General features: G+C 45.3%; 1 protein-coding gene across 2 annotated transcripts in view; it reads right to left on the bottom strand.

The window, feature by feature from the left end:
• PRR14L (proline rich 14 like) overlaps positions 1–27,400 on the bottom strand; it is a 62,726-nt gene that overhangs the window by 10,239 nt on the left and 25,087 nt on the right. For both annotated transcript variants that reach the window (XM_069081560.1, XM_069081561.1), the window contains exons 3-4: positions 20,089–20,158; positions 1,099–6,169 (exon numbers count right to left, since the gene is read on the bottom strand). In XM_069081560.1, the coding sequence (XP_068937661.1) occupies positions 1,099–6,169; positions 20,089–20,158 (5,141 nt within the window). The remainder of the gene's footprint in view (positions 1–1,098; positions 6,170–20,088; positions 20,159–27,400) is intronic.

The raw sequence follows: 27,400 nt of genomic DNA, 5'->3' as shown, positions 1-27,400 counted from the left end.
CAAGGGACATTAATTTAGCCTTGGCTTCTTAGAACTTTTAAAGGGTTGGGGTGGCATGTTTTTAAAATTCATCTATTTAAGAACATGTTTCCTAGGTGGGAAATGTCTGTTTGCTACAATTCAAGTAACTTTAACAAACATTAAATTAATAAGTGCCCGCTACGTACAAGGCACTGGGACTAGAAAGCCAACACAGAAGCCATCTCTGCCCTTGAAGGACTTACATTCTACTCCAGTGACCAGGAAATGTGGACACAAAGGAGGAAGATGAACTGTGGTTTCCATGTTTCAGCATGCAGTGTTTCTTTAGAACCCAGAAGGTGGAAAGCCAGGGCAGTTAGTGAGAGCATAAGTCACTGTTCAGTTTTCCCCTCTCTTAGTTTTCAGAAACAAAAAGTAAATTCTACAGATGGGGCGACTGCCAACTGTTGGGGAACAAAGTGCTGCCCTCTCTGAAGGTGCGGCAGATCCACTCATTCCCAGGCCTGTCACAGCTCAGATGCTGTGGCAAGGACTCAGTGAATCCTTCAGATCTCTTTTCCACCTTAAAAATGTGCATGAGCTCAATTCCATCATGCTTGGATAATGAAAGTTCTGAGATCTCTGTAGAAAGGTGCTACTGGAGAGATCATGTATGCAAAGCACAGGGCAAACTTCAAAGTGCTTTACTGTTGATATTTTTGTACTATCTCATCCTTCCTGATGGGCTTCAGATGAAAATGGTCATAGGAAGTCAATTTACTATTTATATACTTATTACATTATCAAGTGTATACATTCATGTTGAGTTTTCGCAGGAAAAGAAAAATCATGGGAGAGAAAAAAAGAAAGAAATGGGAATTTCAAGTGAAGAGAATCCAGGAAATGAAATAAAAAACAGGAAAGAGCCTTTACAAAACAAGAAAAGGAGTCTAGACAAGACTTCTTATGGGTCGTTCTCTGCAGAGGTGGCCAGGTTATCAGAAGAGGAAGGCAGAATTAAAGGCCAGAAAAGGATCCTGCACTTCCCACTCAAACTCAGTCCCCATCTCCTTTCCCCAACGGCAGGGATGATACACTGAACATTTGCAAAAAAAAGCCGACAGACTTGGACATTACCTGTTCCTGATGCCCAGAGTTGGTGGCCACTTGCTGTGTTTGGAATGGAGAGTAGTGATTTCGAAGGGGCAGGCAGAAGGACCATGCTGGCTCCATATGGACAGTACCCTGCCCACTGAGTAGGGCAGAGAAGGGAAGAGGCTGTTGGACAGAGATGCTGGAAGCCTTAACCCTTTGAAGCCCTGTGTAAACTGAGTCATGAAGAGCCTCTGGATGGTAGGCAAATGACTGGATAAGCTCCTTCTTCTCGTCCAGATTCTATAACATCCAGGGGAAGAAAGTGCTAGAATTGTACGAAGGCCAAGGACGGAGCAACCAGCTCTGACCTTCACGACAGCTTCACGATTGCTTCCAGGGGCTTGCTCGGGGGAGAGGGTCTGCAGAGCAGCATGGGAGAGCAGCTCACGATGGAGCCCACTGTCTTCCCTGAATGTGGTTGTCCCTGAAGAACCCTGGGACATAAGGAAGGAAAAGGTCCATTGTGGAGGCTGAGGTGGGTGCATGGGATCCCCTCCTGGAGCACTCTCAGGAGGGGAGCAGTGCTCAGAAAAAATCCTTGTGGAATCAGCTGTGACCTCCGAGTCCAGGTTTATGCAAAAGGATATTGGGAGAATTTGGGCATTGAATTGCAATGATGGCATTTTGTTCATCAAGTCTAAGAAGCCCACTCTGAGGGCTTTGAGGGGATAAAGTGCCGAAGTCTGTCTGTCAAGTGTCTTGTTGCACCCATGATCACCTACATTGAGGTTTAGCTGCATCATGTTGTAGGGAGATTCATCCTGGAACTTTTTACACCTGAGCCATCTGTAGGTCTCAGCCACTGGAAGAAGTTCGACAGAGTGTGGCTGAGATCCTAACTCTTGGGTCGCTGTGGACGTGGCCAGCAGCTTCCTGGCCAAAACAGACAACTTATTTAGCAAGGCCGACTCTTTGGTAGGTTTCTGAAGTCTGCTGTTTAGCAGAAGGCGTCTCATGGCTTTCGGCTTGAGTGTGTGACTGGCCATTGAAGCTGAGGATGGAGGTGCAGCAGAGGAACAGCTGAGGACTCTGTGGTCTTTGACTGAGATGGTTTCTGAAGTGTTTTTTAGAAGAATCCACTTTTGGACATCACTCATTTTTCTTCCAGTCTTGTTGGGCTCATAAATGATGCTTGGTCCCTTCTTTAATGGTGGAAGAGATTTTCTTTGATATGGGGTCATCACAAAGGTATTGTGCATTTTCTCACATTCAGTACCACTGATATCTTGGGGTACTACAGTGGAGATGGGAAGATGGGGACTTAAAGATGACTTAGTCTTGGGATGTAAATGAAGAGCTTGTCTTCTCGCCTCTGAATCATCCATCTTTAGAGACTGAGAAGGCTCATCCTTGGTCACCTTTGCTCCTGTGATATCCTTCAAAGTGTTCTGTGTGTGTGCGTGTCTCTTAAGGCGACTTTGACTTGCCAAGTCTTGTGATGATGGGCCCACTGTTGGCTGAATAAAAGGCCTGGCATTGAGTGATGCTTCCTGCTGGGAAAAGATTCCTCTTTTCTTTGGCTGCATGCCCTCCCAACCTCCTTTAAGATACCCGCAGCACTGGACAACTTGGGCTTTCTGGGTTTCAGTCTCTCCACATGCCCTCTTTCGTTTAAAATGTGGCCTATAAGCATCTGAACTCTCATCATCACCGTCTTCTCTCCAAGTTTTGCCTTTGGATTCCTCTTTGACTTTTAAGTCATTTAGTGTTCCTTCAGCCTCTCTTCTGTTCATTTTATTTTCTGGATTCAATTTCAGAGATGAAGGTGTCACACTGGAGACCAGCTTTGGCTGGAATGTTCCTGGTGTGCCTTTTTTGTCTCCCATATAAACATGAGGAGTTCTTCGAGGTGGTCTTTTCTTCACTTTGCTCTCCAGCGTGCTGCTCTGTACAATTTCAGGGAGCACTTTGACATCTGCTGATTCAGGAAGCTGTTTTGTTGCAGCTTTTTCACCCAGGTGACCGTCTGAACCAGTGGCTGAATTTTCTTGGAAACAGATGTGCAAAGGCACTGTCTCGGTAGATCCTAACACAGGCTCTTTGGAATAAACTTCTAAGGAATCTTCTTCTTCAAATGCAGAATTCGTTTGTGGCCTTAACCCAGCAGTTGTCCCTTCTGTCTCCCCTGGAAGCATTTCTTCAACAATTCTCCCACGAAGAGTACACTTTAACAACACATTGACGGAATCTGACAACTCTGTATTTGGCTCATGCATGGTAATAGATCCAATTCCATGCCTCTTACTCTCCCAGCTCACTGTATTACAAAGGCCATCATCTCTCTGTTCAACAGATGGTGTCCCTTCACAAGATGGCATGTTGTTCAGAGATCTCATATTAAAAGAGCTGGAAGCACACTGGTCAGTCAGTCCTTCTCCTCCCTGAGACTGGTCACTCCTCCAAGACCCCTCTGGCCGAAGCCAGGAGGGCTCCTCTTGCCTTCTGTGATTATCGGTGGAATGAGACTCTTTCATTTCTGACGCCTCCTCTCCAACCTCATTACCAAGCTGAGCTGGGTTTGCTCTGCACACAGAAGAGTCTTCAGTACCAAGGGAAGTTTTAAAAATATTTTTCTTTGGAAGACTGCAAGATGGTTGGGCATTGCTCAAGCCTTTAACTTGCAGCTCTTTGTGACTAGAGCTCAATCCTTTGTTAGTACTATCTTCAAAGATTCCCTTGTTGTGATGGTTGCTCTGGGATGATTTATTTTCACTACGGCATTCAATTGGACTGTTAAGGTCACTCTGGCAATTAAGGCCTTGATTTGTCCCATCTGCTTGGTTTGAAATCCTAACACTTGAGCACTCTGTGTTAAGAAATAGGTCCTTCAGCTCTTTAGGACTTGGAATGTTTGAGGATAGCTGGCTTTCTAAAACCCTATGTTCAGAGGGATGGGATTCACAAGGTAACAGTGTCTCTTTACTGCGTGTTCCCATTTTCTTTTCTTCTAAGTCTACCTTTCTGGCTGCTCTCCCTATGAAATTTCCAGGCTTAATATTGCTCAAGGCAAGTGTGCTTTTGTTTAAGGCTCCTCTGAGTAATGAATGTAAAGCCACTTCATTCCTCATCTTGCCTTCTTGAAAATTATCTTCAATTTCTTCTCTAGAAAGCTCATTTTCCCCTGAGGGGTGTCTCACACTGAGGATGCTTCTTACCAGACTACTTTCTGTTCCTGGACAGTGGGGATCACTGAGCATCACTATGTCTTCACAGGTCAACACAGACTGATTCTCAGCTTCTGGGGAGATTGCAGTGCACTTGTCACTAATACCCTCTGAGCACATGTCCCCTTCTGGGGCGTTCTCAGCTCTCTGCTGGCAGCTGTGGCATTCCTGAGATGGAGCGCTTTCATGCTCTAAATCAGAAGCCTCTCCAGACAATTCTGTTACTGTTTTTTCAAGATGTGACGAGGCCACCAGTTTTCCTATGTCTGTGTTGTTTGGCACCCTTCTGAAGCTTACTGCTTTAGCACTGACGTCATGATTCTGAGAAGAGGCACAGCAGGGAGTGGCACCTGGGCAGAAGGCATCCTTCACTTCTCTTATTTGGGTCAGAATGGTTTGCTGGTTGGCAATGACCCTGACTCCATCCTCCGACACAGAGCTAGCCTGTTGCTGAGAAATCTCCCTTGTTCCCTTAGGGACATCTTCTGCATGACTACCTAGAGATGACTCTTGGGGAGCTGTTGCTTCCTTGTGGTCACAAGCATCAAGGGACATCTTTCCAGATAAACCACGTAAAAGCTTCCCTCTGTCTTCATTGGACTCAACAGGACATGAAGCTATTCTCTGTCCATCTACAAGTGGAATGAGAACCCTACTTGAGATTCCAATAGTTTCTTTTGCCTCAGGCTGGTTGGCAAGGTCATGGTTTTGGTCCATCTGCAGCTGTAGTCTGACCTCTGAGACTTTACTTATAGGCGTGGGTGGTTTATCTGGCACAGAACAAGCAGTGGGGTCTCTTTTCTCAGTGCGGCTTCCCAGGCCGCTCTGGCTCTTGACCAAAGAACTGTCAACACTCTTGCCTAAAGCACTTGAGTCGCCAGGGACAGTCTTTTCTGATTCTTCAGTCTGCATCATCAAGGAGTCATTTGCCTCTATGGAGTCTTCATCTTGATGTATGTCACAAGGGCAAGTTACCCTCCTGCCTTTGTGGTTTTTGAAATTTTCTTGAGTTTCTGAAGGGACATTCATAGGATCTTCTTCTGAAAGAGAAAGGGAGTTCTCTTGTTGGAGACCTCCAGTCCTCTGACTGGGGCTGTGTATGCAGCAGTTATTAAGGGCGCATCCTCTTTGATCACTGGCACAGTTCAGAGGAGGTGTGCTGCTGTCTTCTCCTCTTGGCTTGGCATTGACAGGAAGTACTTCACTACTTTTGCCTCTGACACTCTGAACTCCTTCTTCAAGTCTAGAAGCCGAGTCTTCTTTTCTCAGGACCTCTCCAGTCCAGAAGGGTTTTTCCATCTTCTGCTGGTCATCTCCAGAGCCATCGTCTTCAAGGGGGATACTTCCAGACCCCACGTGGGGTAAGCTCAATGGGAAACATGACCCTTGGGAGTCTGCTTCCAGAGGAAGAACACCACCTTCCTTGCTCTTGGCCTGAGGAATGCTGGTCTTAGAAAGGCTTTCAAAGTCACAGCCACAGTTGTGTTGCTGATTGTCAACGGCTTTATGGTCAAGGCTCAATTTGGATAGTACGGCTCCACTGTACAATGGGAGGCTGGCACTGTCCTCTGGTGATGGCAGCCAAAGTGGAAGAGCACTGGTTGTTTCACATTCTTTTTCTGTTGAAGGCGCTTTTGTCAATCCAGGCTCCACAGAGGTTAAAGGCTCTAGGGACACTAGGGTGCTGGTTTCTGAAACCTCACCACTGGTCATGAATTTGTCTACATCTGGGCAGTTGATGAGCCCAGGTGGGAGACTTTTACTCACTTTGTTATTCCTGTGTTCTGCATTACTAATCATCTTAGTCCCATTGACCTTCATACCTTGTCCTTCTTCAGTGGGTTTTGGCAGAGTTTCTGTTGTAACCTGTATGTTTCCTTGGTTTTCTTCTGCACAAGAGAAATGAACCCAAATCAGTATGACATTTCATTAAAATGCCCCAATCCTTTTGCTTTAACTTTATTAACAAAACCTTATGTGGGGCAGGAGAAGAGTGCTGGATCCAGAGTCAGGAGACCTGGGTTCAAATCCCGACTCTGCCACTTGATACCTGTGTGACCTTTCCAGTCTTTCATGTTAAAAACTAGCTTGCTAGCTGTTCCCTGTATTCGATGGTCCACTTCTAGCCTCTGTGCCTTGGAATAAGTGGTCTCTCAAAGCTAGAATATAGTGCTTTCTCCCCTTTACCTATTAGAATCCCTGTGTTCGTTTAAAGTCTAATTTTAAAGGAGGTACCACCTCTTACATGAAGCCTGTCTTGTTTGCAAGTAATTAACACATTCACCTTGAAATGGTTTTGAATACATCTGTGCTCATGTTGTATCTACCCAGTTGGATGTTAGCTCCTTGAGGGCAAAGACTGTTTCATTTCAATTTTTGTATCCTCAGTGCCTGGTACACAGAAGGCACTTAATAAATGTTTGTTATTGAATAAAACTGGGAAAACCATTTGACCTCTCTGGGTGTGAGTTTACTCATCTGTAAAATGACAATGCTGGACTAGATAACCTTAGAGGTCCTTCCCAATTCTAAGCCTATGCCCTGTGGTTCTATTCCCCTTGACAGCTCTCGTGTGAAGATGGCTACTGGTGCTACAATCTGCCAAACCACAGGGCCAACGCTGGGACTGGCAGAGTCGCTATATAACACAGAAGCCATTACAAGGACTCCTCATTATTACAAAGGCTGGCTAGTTTAGCCTCCCTGAAAAAGAAGTAAACACATAAAAGGCCTAAGCGGGGTGTACCCCAATGCTTCCCTCATGACTGATGTTACTTCTGAACAGTTAAATCAGACCACACCCGGAATGCTGGGTTGAGTTCTTGGCGCCATGATTGAGGGAATATGCTGCCAAGCTACAGTCCTTCCATTGAGAGCAGGTGACCAGGCTATGAGAAGACTGGTTGGTTAAAAGAGGTGAGAAGTTGATACAATTGGAATGTCCACTCCTCAAAGGCCTTATTTATTTGTCTCTCTTTGGAGCTATCACATAAGTAGCTGCACAAAATCAGTCTGAGATAATGGAATTGCTCTACAATAGACTGGACCTGAACTCTCACCTCTGCATTAGTGTTCTCAGAGTCATCTCATTCATATCAATAAGGTTGTTAGTGAAATAAGAGGTTTGATTTCAAAGAACAAAAAACCTCAACTTTTTTCATCAAGTTCTCTGTTTCCACCTCAGATTTTAATTTCATCTCTAGGGAAATAAAACTATGTAGAACTCTCTCCTATTGCAATGTAAGCTTGACAAGGCAAGGATTAGTTTATCTTGTCTTTGTATCCTTAGGCCTTAGCACAGTGCCTGACACATGGGGGCCACTGAAAAGATGCTTATGGATTGAATTTCTACTCTATACAAACCCCAATCATTTCCTGCTTTGTATAAATGAAACTCTCCATGTGAGGAGTCATATTATTAGCATTTCAGGTGATAATAATGTAATGCTCACTGCTAGTGCCAGCTCACTGCTAAAGTGCTATGCAAGCATTATCAATTATATGAATGGGGAAGATAAGTCAATTCCAGCAAAGATTCCAGGGCAGACTAGCCTCCGACTCTTTCTTAACTCTATCCTGTGGGGCCATCCCAAGTATGGCCATGTGGCAACTTAAAACAAAGTGGCTACTAGGCTATGGTGGGTGGTGGGGGTGTTGAGATCTGTGCTGGAGGAAGTGGTTTTTTCACAAATGAAATCAGAGATCCTTAGAGCCCTGGAGCATGCTCAGGTCTGATAAAAGAGGTCTCCTTCTGACAAATCAATGTGACGTGGATTCAGAACTGTCAGGAGTCTTAGAGGACATCTAGTCCAGCTGTTTCATTTGACAGATGAGGAAACTGAGGTCCAAGGAAGGGGCTTGCCCAAAATCATGTAGGTAGTAAACCACAAATTCAGGATTTAGGTCCAAGCCTGGCTCTGATTCCAAAACCTGTGTTTTTCCCACTACAGCGCGCTGAAGGGAACATTCTGAGCAGCCCGTATTAGTAGTGACCTCAGAAGGCTGCTCCATGGGAGATGAATTATCTTTGGCCACAACAACTGGGGACAACCATCTACCGCGGTCCCAAGGGAGTAAAATCTACACTGGGAGAAGGATGTACCATAGGGATGAAATGAGAGTTCCCCGAAGTACTTGCAGGGATGAAGGTTTTAATCAATACACCTGAAACACGTATTAAAACAACTGACAGGTGTGGGAGGTGGCAGGTGAGCCAAGGTCCATACAAAAATACATTGTTTTAGTCCAACCAATTAACACACAGATGACTAAAACAAAAATGAGGGGCTAGCATACAAAGATCCAGGTGTGGCCGTGCATCTAACGATGATAACAATTACATTAACAATGATAACGAGAGCTGTACTGTGTAAATCTCACTTGGTCCCATGACTGTGTGAGGCAGCTCCTTGTCATTAACCCTGTTTTCTAGATAAGCGAACCAGTATCTGAAGTCCAATGGCCTGATGAGAAGCACACAGCTGGTCAGAAACGGGGCTAGGGACATTCTACGGAAGATTCTAGGAGAACCTGACAGGAGAACAGAACATGCCATGACGCTGAGCTTTGGAGACTGTGGGAGGAACAGGCATGCGCCAGTTATGGCAGTCAGCCTCCCTGGGAAGGTCACAAAGGCAATGGAAAAGCTCGGTCACAAGAGAATACTGAGGGGCTTAAAATGTGAATCACAGAGCTGGAGAGAGGGACTGAAGAGCATCTGGATCAAGCCTTTGGCTTCAACATGGAGAAAGTGGAGCTCACAGGCTGCTCAGCTATGCTGACTCTCCCAGTCCAATCTGACCCAACCCTTTCATGGTGTGAAGATACAAAGACCAAAATTAAAACCGTTCTTGCCCTCAGGGAGCTCCCCATCCAAGATACCAGGCAACCTCCCAACCAAGCTCTATGTAGGTCAGGTGTGGATTCACTTCTGAGTAGCCCTAAGGAAGTCTCCTAGAGAGGACAGTAACACAATGAAGCTCCCCGTCCTGGGGAGAAGTAGGCATCTCCCTCCCTTCTGGGGGGGGGGGGTAGGGGAGGAGGAGATCTATGGTTATAGAACAAAGTGTGGGTCTGTTTCACTGAATGTTGTCTCTTTTTCTTCTTTGTCTTAAGAGAATAGATTAGGAAACAGTTAATGTAAAAACAAGAAATAGCAACAATATGTATTTTTTAAAATGTTTAAACCTGAAGAAAAATCCCATGGAGAGGGAAAGCCAACTTATCATAAGGGTACTCATTTTTTAAAAAAAGAGAAACAAGACTGACAACACTGATCATGCTATGAGGCAAAACCCCCAAAGGTTAGTTAGAAGGAAAGGCTCTGTCTTTGCCGAAACATTTATTTATAACAACACTTCTTGTGGGAGTAAAAAACTAGAAACAAAGTGGGTGCCCAATGGCTAGAGAATCACTGAAAAATGTGGTAAATGCACATAATGAAATATTATCACGCCACCAGAAACAATGAATATATTGAATTCAGAGGAACAATTGATATAGAATAAAACTGGCAAAATTATAATTTTTTTAAAAAGCCACACTATGTATAATGGCCGAGAATATAAAGAAATACACTTTCAAAATGACATCAGGACTCCCTCCCATCAAGGCAGGAACTTAACAACCCTCCCTCCTTCTGACACAGACAAGGAAGGAGGTGCAGTGGTATGGGCCATGTGTGTCACTCTACTTTGTGTTAACCTCTCTCTCTGTCTCATATATGCTGCTATCGATGCACATGCTATCCCATTTGAATGCGAGCTCCCTGAGGGCAGGAATCCTATGTCTGCCTTTCTTTGTCTCCACAAAGACTTTCGCCTAGTGTCTGCTTTTATCAATGCTTTGCTGACCAACTAACTTAAAAGTACTTATGTTTCTACTGGCAGGGTGACTGGTACAGGACAGGGATGTAAAAAAAGCATCAATAAAACATTTGTAAAAAGCAGAAAGTATGATGAAATACAAACACCAAGGGAAAAATAGGAAAACTGTATCTGAAATAAACAATCTGCAGAAAACCTGGAGACTGTTCTTCCAAACAACTTCACTGAAACCCAAGAAAAAACCTATGTCACCTGCCATCTATCTTGGATCTGGACCAGACAAAGGGAAGAGGAAATAGGAATGTCAACAAAATCCCTCAGACTCCCTAATAAGAAAGGAAGACTGATGCCTTGTAGAGAAGAGCTGTACTTGAGTCATTCAACTCTTCCTGATCCCATCTGGGGTTTTCTTAACAAAAGATTCTGGAGTGGTTCGCCATTTCCTTCTCCAGTAGGAAAAACAGGAAATGGCAAACAGGTACCTGTTGGTCCCATTGGCAGAGGAGAGCCACAAGGGTGATAAGAGAGTGCTAAGGTTTACAAGATGAGAATAGATCCCCAGGAGCAGAAAGGCTCCTCCCAAGGGTGCTGAAGGTCAAGGGTGGACAGAGAAACTGATTACAAGTATGGCCTCCCTTCTCATAGGGTTTTGATATGGTGTGTTGGAACAAGCTCTGGACATGGGGTCAAGAGCCTCAGACTTGAATCCCAACCCTTACTCCCTACTCCCTTACTCTAGGACTTTGAATAAGTTTCTTCATTTTTGTAAGCCTGATTCATCATCCATATAATGAGGACAATGTCACATGAACTATACCTTCCTTACCAAGCTCTGAGGAAGAAAACCTGTTGGATTCCACATCATGGAAGGTGACAGTTGGAAGGGACCTCGGCAGTCATCCAGTCCAACTTAAACAAAACACCACACCTGGTATGCCATGCTTGGTAAGTGGCTGTCCTGCCTCTGCTTGAAGCCCTCCAAGGAGGGGGAGCCTACTCACACCATCTGGAGATTAGGCCTCCAAGGTCAGGAACTTTTTCTTGAATGCTTCCATGGCACCTAGTTCTGCCCTTCAGGTTCAAATGTACCAACCTAAGCCCTTCACATAACTTTATCTCTGATTCTTCAGCAGATCCTCACGACCTAGACCCAAGGCCTCCACTTCCGGGTCAGCGTCCACTGAAGACTCTTGCGCAAACCTGAACATCACCCTCCTTAGAGGCCTACAGGACTCTCCTATGAGAGGATTTCTTATTGTGCCTCCCACCTGGAAGAACAGAGTTAGAGGACCACCTGGGAATGTCACAACAGTGAACTGGAGATCTAGCTGGTTAGCTGGCTGTAATTATAATAAAGGGCAGGATCGCTGAGCACTTACGCAGGAGTGCCTTGGATAAAGGAAGGAGACAATGTTCCTTCTAGACGGGGAAATCACCTTGGTTTAATGAACCATGTGATATAGTTATTATATATCATTATATAACATATGTAATAAAGTTTATTTAATAAATAAATATTCATTAAGGGGAAAAACAAATTAACGGCAAAGGAGGAGCTCAGGGGCGTCATCCAGACTTTCCTAAAACCTCTGAAAAGGTTAGATAACAAAGACTTTTTACCTCCTGGATTGAGCCACCAGGCATTGGGCAGGACTGTATGTCATGGATAGGAAAACAGCTTAGGTTGCGGGAAACAAAAGATGGGAATAAACAGGCATTTCTGTACATGGAAAAATGTCAAATGTCGACTCTCCCCAAACCTGGCTTGGGTCAAATAAACAACGGGGTCAGTTACAAGCTAGGGAATAACTTGGGTGCTGCTCAACAGGCCACCACAACCAAGCTCTGCCAAACATGGCGCATGTTACACAAAGAAGCACTGCTAATAATAGTTAACAGCGCTGGGAGGTAGGCGCTATTATTATACACATTTAACAGGTAAGGAAATTGCCAAGTGAATCACTAGCATCAGAGCTAGGTTGAATTTGAACTTGGGTCTTCCGGATTCCAAGCCCAGCTCTCTAGCCACTGAGTCCCCTCCCTGCCCCAAAAGAGATAATGGGTGAAAGCTGAAGGATGTGGATTTATATATCCAGGCAAATGAAAAAAATCCTAATGATTCTCGGCCTGGAAATGTGAACATTAAGGGGCTTAAGATTGAGGAAGAAATGTTACGTTTATAGTTTTAAGAGTGAATAAGGACACAAGAGAAGCCTTTCTTAGCAGTATATCAGGAAATGAGTAGGATGTAAGAACAAAAGCTATCATTAAGACAATAGAAAACAAAATGACAACAGTGACTCTAGGCTTATTTGCCCCAAATGCCAATTTAGGTAGGGATATTTCCAGGTTAAAGGCTGGCTGCTTAACTCAGCATCAGCTGCACAGACAACTGGGATAGGGAGTGTCTTTAGGCAGGTCATGGTAATTTCAGGAATGCCTAATCTCCCCAAAGCAAAGTTCAAGAAATATTCCTCTAACTCAAGGTTTCTTTGAGGAAAGTGCTGCTTCCTTGGGCATCATCACATAGTCTGCTCTTTGCTAGACAAGTCCACCAAGGTTAGCCCTTTCAAGTGTTGTAGTAACTTAGAACCATGCCCCTTCTGCAAATACATCCACACACCACTGTCCAAACCAGAATAAACTGGCCCAGCATACAGCTTGTACATTCAGTAGTGTTTGCACATATTAGACTGGGAGCTCCTGGAGGGCAGGGGCTTTTACTTTCTTTGTACCTCTCCAGCAATTAGCAGGTGCTTGGCACACAGTAGGTCCTTATTAAATGCTTGTTGACTTAAAAATATCATTACTTGGGTTTATATTGGTATTTATTCCTTGGGGTTTCAATAACTGAGATTGGGCTTTTCATTTGGTTTCAGAGACAGATGTTCATGCTCAGAACTTGGAAGAAACTGAGAATGCACAGGTGAAGGAAGCACACAAAGGCTTTAATGTATCATTTGTCCTTTTCTTTCTCTCATAAAGTTTCCTGTTCTGTGACCCTACATTGCAAAAAGTGATTGATAACCGACAAAATGCACAATTCCGGTGGTCTCAGGGGCTGTTGTTGTCATACCTTGGCCATTAAATCCAACCCATAATGGACAAGTGGTTATCCAACCTTTTTTTTATTTGACTTCAAATTTATCTCAGAAGATTTTTTAAGTGATTGATCTTGTTTGAACACTGCCTTTATTTCTGAACACATCTCCCCAACAACCCAAGCCTTTCCTTGTAGCATGTCACTGGAGCCTGACACTTGCACTCTCTACAACAAGTGTCTCCCCCCTTCTGCAAAAGGCAACGCACTTCCTCATCCTTTCTGGGACCAAAGCGGGTCATTAGATTCATCTATTTCTGCTGCTCTCACCGTCTACGTTGCTAGCTCCACCAGCTTCCCTTTGTATCAGTTCAGCTAAGGCTCCCCAAGCTTTTCAGTCTTCATCACATTGGTTATTTCTTAGAGCACAGCAACATCCCCTTACATTCATATACCACAATTTGTTCATCCCATGTCCGCACTTTGTTAGCACATCTCTATTACTTATCTCCAAGTGGGCTGGCCCAAATATTTTCCTGTATATGGACCCTTCCTTTTTGTCAATGACCTATCCACACTGAATTTTCATCTTACTAGAATAATTGTGGGGATGCTGTCATGGGGAAAGAATTTGCTATGAATGCCAGATGCACAGGTTTTATATGGAGGTGCCTGAGAAAGGGGGAAAGCCGCTGTCAACCAAAGCCTTTGTAGTAAATAGTATAAAATCGAGTGGCACCTTTCCATGAACCCTTCTAATGCTTCTGGAAAACAAACCAAAAAAGACAAAAGAAATACCTCCAGTTCTAATTTGTAAAAAAGTAACTGGAAATAGTCCGTTCCTGGCTTCACTTCCAGCTAGAGCAGGAAGTGGAGCTCATTTCTAGGTCAGCCCCATATACTAATTCCCCCTCTGGTGGTCATTCTTCCACAATGGCCAATTGCAATTAGAATAAACTGATTAACTCAGATGTGTTTTTCCTCCCCACCATCTTTATAGGAGGCAGAGAGGTAAGTGGTCTCTTTAACTCCCATTAAATTTGTGGGTATTATCCTCTTAAATGCCCACCACATTTGGCCTCCTCTCAGGAGTCTGGCCACCCCCTCCCCTTCCCAGGTCTCCTGAGGTCATGCATAGTCTAAAATGGCTTAATGTGGACCATGCTCTCAGGCTCTATCTCAGCCACTACTAGACTGAGCCATGACAGGAAGCAGGCTGGCTATGAGGCTGTCTGGTATGGGGAAGCTGCCCAAGGACACCAGCACACAGAGCGTCAGGCCTAGAGTTAGGAAGTCTTGGGTTCCAATCCAGCCTCAGACACTCACTACCCGGGTGGGCCTGAGCAAGTCACTTTACTGCTGTTTGCCTCAATTTCCCCATTTGTAAAATGGGGATAATGATAGCACCTACCTTCCAAGGTTGCTGTGAGGATCAAATGGTCAATATCTACAGTGCCTTGAGCACAGTGCCTGGCACACAGTGGGCTCTTAACAAACGCTATTATCACTGTGCCTTGAAGCCAGACTAGCTGCGTCACCACTCAGTGCACAGAACAAATCGCCAAGTTAGAGAAAGTGCCAGCCTGCCCTCGTGAGGAGGTGCCCACCCCAACGTGACCCCTGGTCCAGGACTACCCCCCAGCACCCAGTACATTCTCTGCCCATAGTGTTTTTTCCTAAATGCTTGTGGAATTAAATGGATTTTGTCAAAGCCTTAGCAGCTATTTTGTGAAATTATTTTCCACCCAGAATAACACAAGCTCTGGAGGTGGTACCATGGGATATAACTCATACATCCAAAGGCATTCATGAGGGAAGGAGAATGTTCAGTCTGGCAGCAGTGGGCCTGACTCCGAGGCTGACTGGAAAACCATGCCAGCTTTCAGAGTCTCACTCCACTCACCTGCAAAATGGGGACGTTGCTTCTTGCCTCCAAGGACTGGAGTGAAGAAAAGTTCTTTTACAAAGGTACCATCTCAGTCTTCTGTTTCTGTCTTGATCTAAATCCTTGCAAAGACTCCAAAGGTTTTCTCCCTTTTTGTCCACATTTCCCCTCCTCATTTTTGTACCCCAAAAGGCTGTCTGAGTTATGTACTCAAACACACACATGTACACAATGGATGAAAAAGGAACGTAAGTCCAGAGGACGAGGTATAATCAATGGTCGGTCCACTGTTAGGTCATCCCGGATGAGGTAGGCCCAGAAATAAGAAGCAGCAGCCTGGTCTGGGTCTGGAACAATGCTTCCCCCCAGTCCCAAGGCCAGCCACCTCTATCTGACAGAAAGGTGATGGCCTTGAGGGTCAGAATAAGACACATCCTGTCAGGTGGAGTAGCTGAATTACTTTGATTGACTCTGTTTATTTGTTGTAAGAGAAGGCTCCTGGGGCAGGAGGGTGTGAGTTAGCAGAATGTGTTAGGGATGAGCAAAGATTGAGAAAGCATTACAAAGTGGACACAAGGAAAGAAATTCCCAAAGGGACTGACTTGGAAATTTCATTATTACAATATTAAATATGTATATATATTTTTTAAAGAAAAACAAGCTGCATGTAACAAGCTCATGGTTTCACGTAGACTCCTCTTCCGCCCTACGTGTGTGTGTTCATTTCTGCTAAGAATTGTTAGGTTCAGAATTAAAAAGAATAAAAAATCTTTAAAAAATGGCCAGCACTTCCAATGATCCCTGACGGCTCACTGCCATGGGAACCTATCCTTCTGACAATTCTACCTCCTGTAGATGCTGCCTGGTCCTGACTGGGAGGACACCAGGCAAGGGACCTGAGGGACGACAGAACTCTGCAGGGCATCACCAATGGTGACGACTTGTGCAAGGTAAGGGGTGTGAAGGGAGGAAAGCACGGATGTGCAGGCTCTGGAGAGGACAGGACTGGGTTGGGGTGAGAAGGCACGGAAGGATGTGAGCCACACAGGATCCACGGAGGTTGTCAGCCAGAGCGTGGGAAGGCTCTCTTCACCCTCCACTGTCTCTCTGTCTCTCAGACACAGACACACATACACTCTCACAGACACACACACACATTCACTGATCCCCATTTAATAAGACCTGTTTTAAAGCTGTCCAGACTCTTGTGGGCTCTCAGAGAAGCCTCTGTCCTTCCAGGGTGCCTGGAGGCTTATCCAGGCAGGGGATCAGGAATCTTTCAAGGATTTTTCCCACTCCCAGAGTCCATCCCTTATAGGTAGCATCTGAACATGGTTCTTGGGGTTCCACAAATGAACACAGATATTAAGCACTCACCATACAGAAATCTTTGGATAATGTGTATTGGTCAGCTTTCTAATCTTCACCCAAAAGAAATTTAAATTTTGAAATATTGAAAGACAGGAATCTGGAAACCAACTTCTACATGAAGACCATTCATGAACCCAAAGAGAATCCCTTAGGATAAGCTAAGGTGTTGGTTTGTTGTGGGATTGGGGCAACACAATAAGTCTAAAGGAAAACAGAGAAAAAAACAAAACCAAGCACTGGGAGTGGGTAGCGCACAGTGGCTTTATTTAGCATCAAAACACTGCTCTGAATGAGCTAAACCAATACAAATTTTCACCAAAAAGAAATGAATATGGCATCTACACATAATCACTGGATGTTTCCCCCACAAGCATCTCCCCTTCAGGCTGCCTTTGCTTCTGCATGAAGAAGCCACCCTTTTTTCCCGTGTCCTCTTCATTTAGTACCTCAGCAGGGGCTCTCCCTGATGCTGCTGTCCTTCCCACCCACCCCCAGCCCCGGTGACACTGATGGCTTCATTTGTCCCCCAAACTAGCATATCCTTGAACCCTTGTGAATGGACACTTTCAATCTGAAGAAATGGTAGCAAAGAATAGGGACTTTCACACACCCTTGGTTCTACCACTTACTACCTGTATGACCTTAACTCACTTGCCTCTCTGGGCCTCAGTTTCCTTCTCTGGAAAAAGAGAGAGTTAAATTAGATGAGTTGAAAATCCTACGATCCTATGACCTGGAGTCCAGGTTTGAATAAAAAATATTTAAAGAAATAAGATAAAGTGTCATAATACAACAGATTTATTAAAATATCTTCATCAGAAGGGTAAGGAGCCACATGGAACTGTGACTAGAACTTGGGAGTCAGGAGTCACCTGGGCCAAGTCTTGCCAGGGGCCCAGCTGGGCCGGCTGGGCAGCCACGGATCTCTAGCTTCGAGCAGTCCCAGAACTGCTCAGAGCACCTGGACACCAATTTAATCACAGGCCCAGCACTCTGCCTCCAGGCTCTCCCTCAGAAGGAATGGCCATGACGGCAGCCTCCTTCAAATGGGGTCTGATTTCCCTCACCTGCTACCTCTGAGAGGAAGCAGCAATATTATTGTGAAATCTAGACCAAGAAGGAAAAATAACCACAGGCACCAGGGGCATGGGGTGAGTCAGGGAGGGCCAGGGGAGGCCAGGTCTCCAACACTGCTCTACCAATTAAAGACGGCCTTGGGCCAAGAAAGCCTCCTTCAGCGTTGTTGCTGCTACTGTCAGTGCCTGTGCAGGCCCAAACCCAGGCAGGCCTGGAAGTAGTGAGGTGGAGAGACCCTGGAACCACACCAGCAGGTAAGGGCTACTGTATGCAGTATGTGCAAGGCAGGTTTGTAGGTGCCTCAGTTTCCGCATCTATAAAGTGGGGATAATCAGAGCACACTAGAGGTGAATCTAGATCTCAGGAGTCAGGAAGTAAGAACACCAGAGTAGGTTTCAAAGGAGGGGGCTGTGCCCAGCCGGACACCCGGAGCATCAGGGCACCAGGTACTGAGGGGTGATGGCCTGGGGGGCAGCCACCCATGCCCCACTGAGAGCCACCTCTGGCTCCCCACCTCAGCCACTGAGGCCTCAGCTTCACTTGGAGATATGACCAGGTGCCAGAAGGACAGAGGCACGAGCTGGTCCCTCTAACGTTAACCACCAAATGCAGAGGTTTAGATGAGAGGCCCCACCAGACTGCCTGTGACCTACATGTAACACTGTAGAGAGGGTGCTGAATTCGGAGTCAGAGATGGCTGCTGCCGTTCCCAGCTCCGTCCCAGTGCTCACAGGAGTGGGGGTGGCAGCCTTCCTCCAGAGACTCCTCAGGGCCCCTTCTGGATTCTACCTCCCACCCCCTTCCCTTCAGGAACCCTTACGTAACTGAGAGGTCAACTGGGCTTCCCTCCCCAGAAAACACTTCCATTTTACAGCATTCCCAAGAGAGTCTAGGGAAATGGTGTCAGAAGAGACAGAGAACTGGCTCTATCCCATGAAATGCTCAGGAAATGGAGGTGGGGGGCACTTGGGGAAAAGAACCCTGCTGAGAAAGGCCTCCTGGGGGCCCACAGACGCCACCTCTGAAGTTCCTGACTAAAGCTCCTCCCAGGAGAAAGGGTGGCTCAATACAAGGACAGGGAGAGTCCACAGTGACCACAGCATATCAGACTGTAAGCTCCCTGAACACAGGCTCTGGTCTTATTGTTCTTTGTGCATACATGACCCAATGAAAGCGAGCACAGCGAGAACACTAGAGGACCAAGTCATCGTGTTCTTAGCATTTCAGATCTAGGTCTGGGGCATCTAGCTCATGGTCCTCATTTTAAAACTCCAAAGTCCTTCAAGTTTCACACAGGAGATCCTCTCGCCTACTGTCCCTTCACCATACAAGCTGGGGAGATAAGGGTTGTGTTCACATAATGATCAACACTGCCCCCAGAGGAGACGTCCATGAGGGACCTGACTCCCTAGACAGACCACCAGCAGGAAGTACAGGGACTAAAGGGTCCTGGCGACAGATTGCCAGTGGGAACAAGTGGTCCAGGATGAACTCGCTCCCCTAGAGAAACAGTTTTGACTTAAAAGACAAGTTCATGTGATCCGTCCCCCACTCCTCTATTAAGGACCCACTGTGCCCAGGGATGGCACCAGGTCCTGAGGATATAAAGACACAGCATTTCCAGCGGGTGAGGTGAGAGCAGCATGAAGGGCTACTTCAATCCTAATACTGACCTTCCCCTCCCCTCCTCCTCCTGTGGGAAGCAGGTGACCCCAGGCTGCCCCTCACTCTGCCAGCAGAGGCCAAGAAAAGTTCCCAGTCTGGGCTGGTGATGGGCAGTGGTGGGAGGCCCAGCACTTCCTCAAACCTGCTCCAGCTAGAGAGGCTGCCATCCTTACCGGTGGAGGGAGCACCAATGTGGCACCGATAGTGTCCCCCAGATGACAAAGCCCTCCCCCCACCACAGCCCCACATGCATTAGTGCACCATCTCCTGAGAGATGAGGAAACAGGCAGGGAGCACCGGAAGCTGAGGGCATCGTGTTTGTGCCCATCAGCTGCAGAGTGCTGAACAAATGGGGCGGAATACCACTGTACTAGAAAGCCAGGACGAAGGGGAGGGCTTCAGAGAATCCTGGGAAGACGTGTATGAACTGATGCAGAACCCAGAGTCATTTCTATAATAACCGCGACATAGTATCAACTCATTAACTCTGACTGACACAATGACCCACCACAATTCCAACAGACTTAGGATGGAACACGCTACCTACCTCCAGGGAGAGAAGGGTGGGCCTCAGAGTGCTCGTCCAAGCGTGTTTTCTTCCATTTCTTTCTTTTCTCTCTTTTTGTAGGGGAGGGGGTGAGGGGAGGAAGACAGCTAGTGCAGCAATGTTTTTCTCATCCATACATATTTGTGATGGGTTTTATTTCTCTTCCTTTCACAATGGGTGGAGGAGGGGAGGGAGCGAACACTTGGAAATGAAAATAACGACTTTTTGTTTTTAAAGGAGAAATTGAGGGATAAAACAGAAAGGGTGTTAATTTTTTTTTTTTTAAAGAAAATTAAAGCTCTAATAAACCTCCCTCTCCATCACAACAGGGAAAACAAGACTAGCCTGGGGGAGGGAGAGCTGCAAAGGGGAGAAAGGTGTTAGAAATCCATCCCTACCTGTGTGCTGCGGCTCATCCTCAGGGGGGCTCCTGCTCAGGTCTCTCTTAGGCTGCTTCCCAAGGACCACCTATAGAAAGAGGGCCTATGAGTCAGCTGGGCCTGGAAATCTTCCCACAGCCCTACCCAAACCACTGGGGAAGGGGATCTCACCCTGAGGTGACACCACGCACAGCCCACTTCCGTTTTTCCAGACAACAAACAATCCATTTCATTTTCCAAAACAAAGTAGGGAAAAGACAGTCCCTCACGAGTACGTCTGGAGCCTGAGGACAACTGCTTTACATTCCTCTATGATTTGATTATTTAATAAGAAAACAGGCGTATACATGTGTGTATGTAGTAAGTGGGGCACAAGGAAAACAGAACTGGCACTCAAATCAGAAGCCCTGTCCTGAAAGCCAAGCCCCTCCTCTGGGAGCCCGGGTGACCCTAGCAGTACAGATGGGGACGGGGGTGACCAGGGATGCCAGGGGCTCATTCTTTAGAAAACAACAGGAATCAAGTCTTCTATTTTAGAGCTGGACCAGAGAGATCTCATCTGTGAAAATGATGGATGAGACTTGTACCACCTGCCAAGCACTCTGGGCTGGTATGAAGAAAGTACTTGGGAAACCTTGGAAATCTCAGCGTGCTGGGAAAAACCAGAAATCCATCCTATCCTGATGCTTCACGAACCATCCCACTCCCTCTAGACAAACAAGAGGTACCCTGGCACAGTAAACAGAGCTGTGCCTCGAAGCAGAGATAAGGGTTTCAATCCCACATCTCCCATAGGCTATGGGAGCAGAGGCAAACAAACCTTGTAGTCTGAGCTTGGGTTTCTTATATGTAGATTGGGGTACCCCCACACAGAGTTAAGGCTCCAATAAGGTCATGTCTGTGGGGTTAAGGTCAGTGACAGCATCATCACTAATGAGAAAAGCAAGGCAGGGATAATGGGGTCTGTGAAAGGGGAGGGAGCCACAGACAGCTGTGAACTCTGGTAAAGCATGGGGAGCCAGGAATGGAAGAAAAGAGGAGGTTCAGGGGCAGGAGGCAGCTGCCAGGTGGAGCACATCAAGCTCCTAGATTTCTAGGGAGACCCCAACCTATGGCTGAGGACCCTCAGGGAACAAAAAGACCAGATTCCTGCCTCAGCAGTCAAGTTTCTTTTTATTCATCTTCTGAATTAGATTTTCTTTTGCATATTTCTGAAAGAATCTTTTAATTTAAACCTTACTACTGGCACAAAATCCATGGTTAAAATGTCACATTACTCATCTGTGTTCAGAGAAAACCATCTTCTGAGAAGGAAAATACAGTTCACAGCTTCCCACCACAAAAAAAAAAAAAGGGGAGATGAAAGTGCTGCTCAGTGTATAACCCAGCAGCCTCCCTTCCTTCCCCAACTCAACTGCAGACCTTCCATTTGGACTTGTCTTTGACTCCTACATGACCTTGGATATCTAATCTCTAATGAGATCAGACTGGCCATTTCCTGATGGCAGGTGGGGGAGAGAAAGACACCATTTCATCCTGTGTCAGTCTCCAAGGCCAGGCATTTACTGAATGGAGGGGGCCAGCACCCTTCCACCTCGTACCCATTTCCTAGGCTGGCCATTTCCTGGTGGCAGGCAGGGGACAGAAAGGCACCACTGCATCCTGTGCCAATCTCCTAGGCTGGTCATTTCCTAACTGCAGAGGGACATACAGGCATCACTCCATCCCATGTGGGTCGCCTTGGCTGGTTCTTCCCACTTGCAGGGACCTTGCCTGCCTGGGGAGAACAGAGAGAAGGCAGCACTCCATTGCCTGCTTGTCTCCTGGACCATTCCTGCAGGCAAGGAACAGAGAAATGCCATTCCATGTTGCTCCTTTGACCTATCTCCTGGCCTGACCTACCTGCAAGGAAAGGAAATAGCATTCCATCAGCTCCTCCGATGGTCCCCCCATCAGAGCTGCCTAGCATCCCAAGAGTGAAATCTTAATGATACTGATAAGACACCTAAACTCATTTATCCACAACTAACACATTTCCACTATCATACTCCTCCCCACAAAACGGGTTCTGGACCCCTGGCTGCCAGTTTGTTGATTGTTGTCCTACGTTCTTGAAGAAGACCGAAATGACATCACTATGTTAAAGTTTCAATGTGTCCAACAGTGGCTGATCAGACCAATACGAGCTCAGAATGTTCCACCAAGGTCAGGCACAAACAATCCATGTGAACATTTAGGGGGGATTCTCTAAATCTGCCCACGTCATATTTCTTTTGAGCTACTTCAAGTCTGCTTTGTTCACTGAGCACAGGACCTTCCCTGATGTGGAAACACCATGCTGTGCGGTATCTCCCATGTCACACAATTCTCCAAAGTTCTTCAGAGAGACCTTGAGAGTGTCCCTGAATAGCTTCTTTTGAGCATCATGCAATTTTGACTACATTAAATTAAAAAGGTTTTGCATAAACAAGACCAGTAAGATTAGAAAGCAAAATGGGAAACAATTTTTACAACCACTGTTTCTGGTAAAGGCTTCTTTTCTAAAATATATATAGAACCTGAATCAAATTTATAGTACAAGTCATTCTCCAATTGATAAATGGCCAAAGGATGCAAACAGGAAGTTTTCAGATGAAGAAATTAAAGCTATCTATAATCATATGAAAAAATGCTCTAAATCACTATTGATAATAGAGAAATGTAAATTAAAACAACTCTGAGATATCACATCACACCTATCAGATTGGCTAACATGAAAAAACAGGAAAATGATAAATGTTGGGAAAAGATGTAAGAAAACTGGAACACTAATGCATTGCTGGTGGAGTTGTGAAGTGATCCAACCACCGTGGAGAACAATTTGAAACTATGCCCAAAGGGCTAGGCTGTAAAACCACATATCCTTTGATCTCAGCAATATCACTATTAGGTCTATAACCCAAAGAGAAAAGGACCCACATAAACAAAAATATTTATAGCAGCTCTTTTTGTGATGGTCAAGAACTGGAAATCGCAGGGATACCTCATCAACTGGGGAATGGCCGAACAAGTTGTGGTAAATGAATGTGATGGAACACTACTGTTCCATAAGAAATGATGAGCAGGTGGATTTCAGAAAAACCTGGAAAGACTAAGATGAACTGATGTTGAGTGAGGGGAACAGAGCCAGGAGAATTTTGTACACAGTAACAGCCACATTATATGAGGATCGACTTTGACAGACTTAGTGCTTTTCAGCAATGCAGGGATCTAAGACAGCTCCAAGAAACTCGTGATGGAAAATGCCGTCCACATCCAGAGAAAGAACTACAGAGCCTGAATGAAGACTGAAGCATAGAATTTTCTCTATTTTGTGTCTGCTCTTTTTCATGGTTTTCCCCTTTTGTCCTGAGCCTTCATTCACAAGATAACCCATGTGGAAATGTTTAATATGATTGTACAAATATAGCCTATATCAGATTATTCCCCAGCCTCCCCAAGAAGGCAAGCAATTTAGAACTCACAATCTTATAAAAGTGAATGTTGAAAACTTTAATAAATAAATAAACTTTAGAAAAAGAAAATGCTCTGGCATCAGAGGAGCTGGGTTCAAATGCTGCCTTTTATGATGACTACCCTTATGCAACGTAGAGTGCCACAGGCTTCTAACTGGCCTCCCTGCCTTAAGTCACCCCCCACTTCAGCCCACGTTGCTGCCAAAATGATTTTCTATGCCCCTGCTCTTTATTGCTTCTAGGAACAAATAAAAATTCCTTGGTCCATCTTTTCAAACTCCTAACAACTTGGCCCCAACCTATCTTTTCAGCATTAGTGGCCCTCCCCCCATAGGCAGGGATCCAGCCAAAGGGGCTTCTCTCTGCCCCTCTAGCCTCTGCTGCCTTTATCCTGACCATCCTGCACCACCTTCACCACGAAGCTCAGGCACAATCTTCAGAATGAGACCTTCCCTGCTCCCCTACTCATGCCCTCTTCCCTCCTCTTTCTTTGAACCTCCCCATCAGTAGGGAAATCTCCTTTTGCACACAAGCTGCTTCTCTCACTGTAGTGGCATATCCAGGGACTCAATGGCCCCCAAGGTCCCTTGCAGCACTACTCTGGGCTGCTCTGACTTCAGAGTAAACAACAACTCCCTGCTTCACACCCCAAAAGTGAGCAAGGGATAATCATCAACCACAAACACACGACTCCCTTCCCATCTACAGATGAGTGATGTGTTAGTAGGGAATTGGCAGCCTTTTTAAAATGTCCAACAAAATTTATTCAAGGAGAGTCTTTATCTTTTCTTTTTATTACTAACTCACTCATCTGCAAACACAAACATTCCAATGTACAAAGGACAGAAAGGGGGTGGCTGCAGAAGAAATCAGGAAGTTGGGTTATCTACAGTTTGTTTGGAAAAGGGTGCAGTAACTTGAAGAAGGCAGCAACAACACTGGCAAGTTTACCTGAGTCCCTTTGATTTCTTCTGTGATTTTTTTTTATGTCTCCTTTTTGGTCACATCTCTATCACTCATCAATTCTGAGACTCATACCTCAGTACCTCTGAGGGGAGGCGAAGGAGCCCAACCCCTGGCCCCATTCAAGGAGAGGAGGGCACCCAGGGCAGTCACATCACCACTTCCCACCCAGCTGATCTCTTGAAATGCATCCTTCTGCAAGATGACATCCAACTCTGGAACTCATACCTCCTGAGCAGCTCCTGGCCCCGTTAAGGAGCATCTTACATCAGGGAGCAGCTTCCAGATCCTCGACCATCTGAGAGCACCCACAGTGTCCGCCTCACCATTTCCCATCCCAGTTACGAGACTTAATAGTGTCCCTACATGGGGGTGTAACTATCTGTACCTCTGTTCCCCTGCCACTTTCAGTTTCTTTTTATATACTATCTCCCCCATCAGACCATGGACAACTTCCTTTGTGTCTTTGGCACAAGGTAGATACAGCACCTGGCCTGAGTCAGGAAGACTTGGATTCAAATCCAGCCGTGGACAACAGGGGACCTGGGACCCTGGGCAAGTCACTTCACCTTTTTTTTTTGGCCTCAGTTTCCTCATCTGTAAAATGGGGATAATAATGGCATTTACCTTCCAGGGAAGACGTGAGGCTCAAAGAAGATGATAATTGTAAAGCTCTCAGCAGAGTGCTTGGCCCACCATAAGTAATATGTCAACGTTAGTCATTACTCTTATTTCTTATTATTCTTAATAAATGTTTACTGACTGACCACATTCCCACTAACCTACTCGCCTCCTCTAAAATTCCTCTCTTGTATCAAAACGAGTAGAGCCCAGCAGAAGACATCAACACACTGTTCATCTCTAATGCCACCACTCTAGCATGCCACCTCCATGCCCACAGGCGCTTCATGATCAGTTTTCCTTAAAGGACTGATCAGCTCTCTGAATACACTGACATAACTGTGGTCATCAGAAACACTGTTCTCGGGGTTCTACTCACTTCACTCTGCATGGATGCATCTCAATCTTCCCAAGTTTCTCTGAATTCTTCATATTCATCATATCTTATGGCACAATAAAATCCTATAACATTCCTATATTAGAAAGTGTTCAGCCATTCCCCAATTGAGAGTCACCCATCTACTTATACTGCTATATTTCTGCACCATCTCCTCTCTCTGGACTCTTTGGTTTAGTAGTGAGATTCCCAGGTCAAAGGATATATATAGTTTAGCTACTTTCTAGCCCAATTCATAGCTCTACCTGTTGGTACACCAGTGTGCCCCAAGAGTTAACATGTGAGAAATGATACTCCACCAAAGACGACTTATCTGCCCTAACACAAGTGAATGAAAGAGGTAGAGGATTCAAAAGCCCAGCTTGTTGACTATAAAAACAAATGCGGAGGGGCGGCCAGGTGGCTCAGCGAGTAAGAGCGCCGGCTCCAGTGTTGGGATGACCTGGGGATTGAATCTGGGCTCCGACACTTAGCACCCACCCAGAAATAACTGGCCGTGTAACCTTGAGCAAGTTACTTAACCCCAATTGCTTAAAAAAAAAAAACCAAAAAACAAACAACAACAAAAAAAAAAACCAAAAAACAAATGTGGTCAGCAGAGCAAAATATCCCCTTCTATAAGGGTTCTCTTCGAACAGAGCCATTTCCCATATGGACAACAACATCATGTAAGACTCCTTTAAAGACAAAGCGGAGAGAGCCTCATTGACCAAACACAAAACTTCTGATCATTAATATCAGTGAAAGTATAAGGCAAGGAAATACATGCTCTCTAAAGATGGTCATCAGATCACAGGGGAGAAAGAATGTAGCATCAAATAGAAAATGGCTTCGGAGTGTACACAGTAATAATCAACTGGGAATGACAGCTATTCTCGACAATACAATGATCCCAGACAATTCTGAAGAACACATGATGAAAAATGCTGTCCACCTCCAGAGAAAGAACTGATAAGAATCTGAATGCAGACCAGATTGTTTTCATTTTTCTTTTTTTTTTTTTTTTGGGGGGGGGGTGGTCCTGTATTTTCTTTTACAACATGACATACATATGGAAATGTTTTGAATGACTGCACATGTGTTAGCAACCTTTAACAAAATGCTTGCCTTCTCAATAAGGAAGGAGGAAGAAAATTTGAAACTCAAAAAATTTTTAAATGGATGTTAAATTTTTTTTTTACATGTAACTGGAAAAAAAAATAAAATATTTGAAAAAAGAAAATTGATCCAGGTGGGCAAAAGCAAGAGCCAAGGCAGTGGAGTAAAATGAGCATTTTTACCAAGCTTTTTACAAAAGATAAATGGAAAAGATGTACTAAGAGAAGGGGAAAAAGGAAGAATGGGGGAAATAGATTTTTTTTTTTGCATTTTGGAGGGGGAGGGCAGGGCAATTGGGGTTAAGTGACTTGCCCGAGGACGCATGGCTAGTATGTGTTAAGTGTCTGAGGCAGCATTTGAACTCAGGTCCTCCTGACTCCAGGGCCGGCACTCCACGCACTACGCCACCTAGCGGCCCCAGAAATAATTTTTCCATAAACGAGGAACAGCAGGAAGTTTTCACAATGGAAGGGAAAGGGATGGGGAAGAGACAATCACTGAGCCTTAAGTTCATCTGAACTGGTTTAAAGAGGGAAGAATATATATATATATATACACACACAAAGACATGCATGCACAGACACACACACACACACACACACAGAGTTGGATAGAGAGATTCTATCTGAGAAGGGAAGTTGCTGCTAAGAAAAAGTTGGGGAGGAAGTGAGAAGAGGGAGGGTTTATTAAGAGGGGCAGTAGGCAGGAAAAACAAGAGAGAAGGCTCAAGAGATGAGGAGAGAGTGCCAGGGAAACA

Source organism: Petaurus breviceps, unplaced genomic scaffold, assembly GCF_028583685.1.
Source record: "Petaurus breviceps papuanus isolate PSGF00001 unplaced genomic scaffold, PetGlider_PUasm1.0 99, whole genome shotgun sequence".
NCBI classification, from domain to species: Eukaryota; Metazoa; Chordata; class Mammalia; order Diprotodontia; family Petauridae; genus Petaurus; species Petaurus breviceps.
The sequence above is the reverse complement of the archived record's forward strand: the minus strand, read 5'-3'. Positions and strand labels throughout refer to the sequence as shown.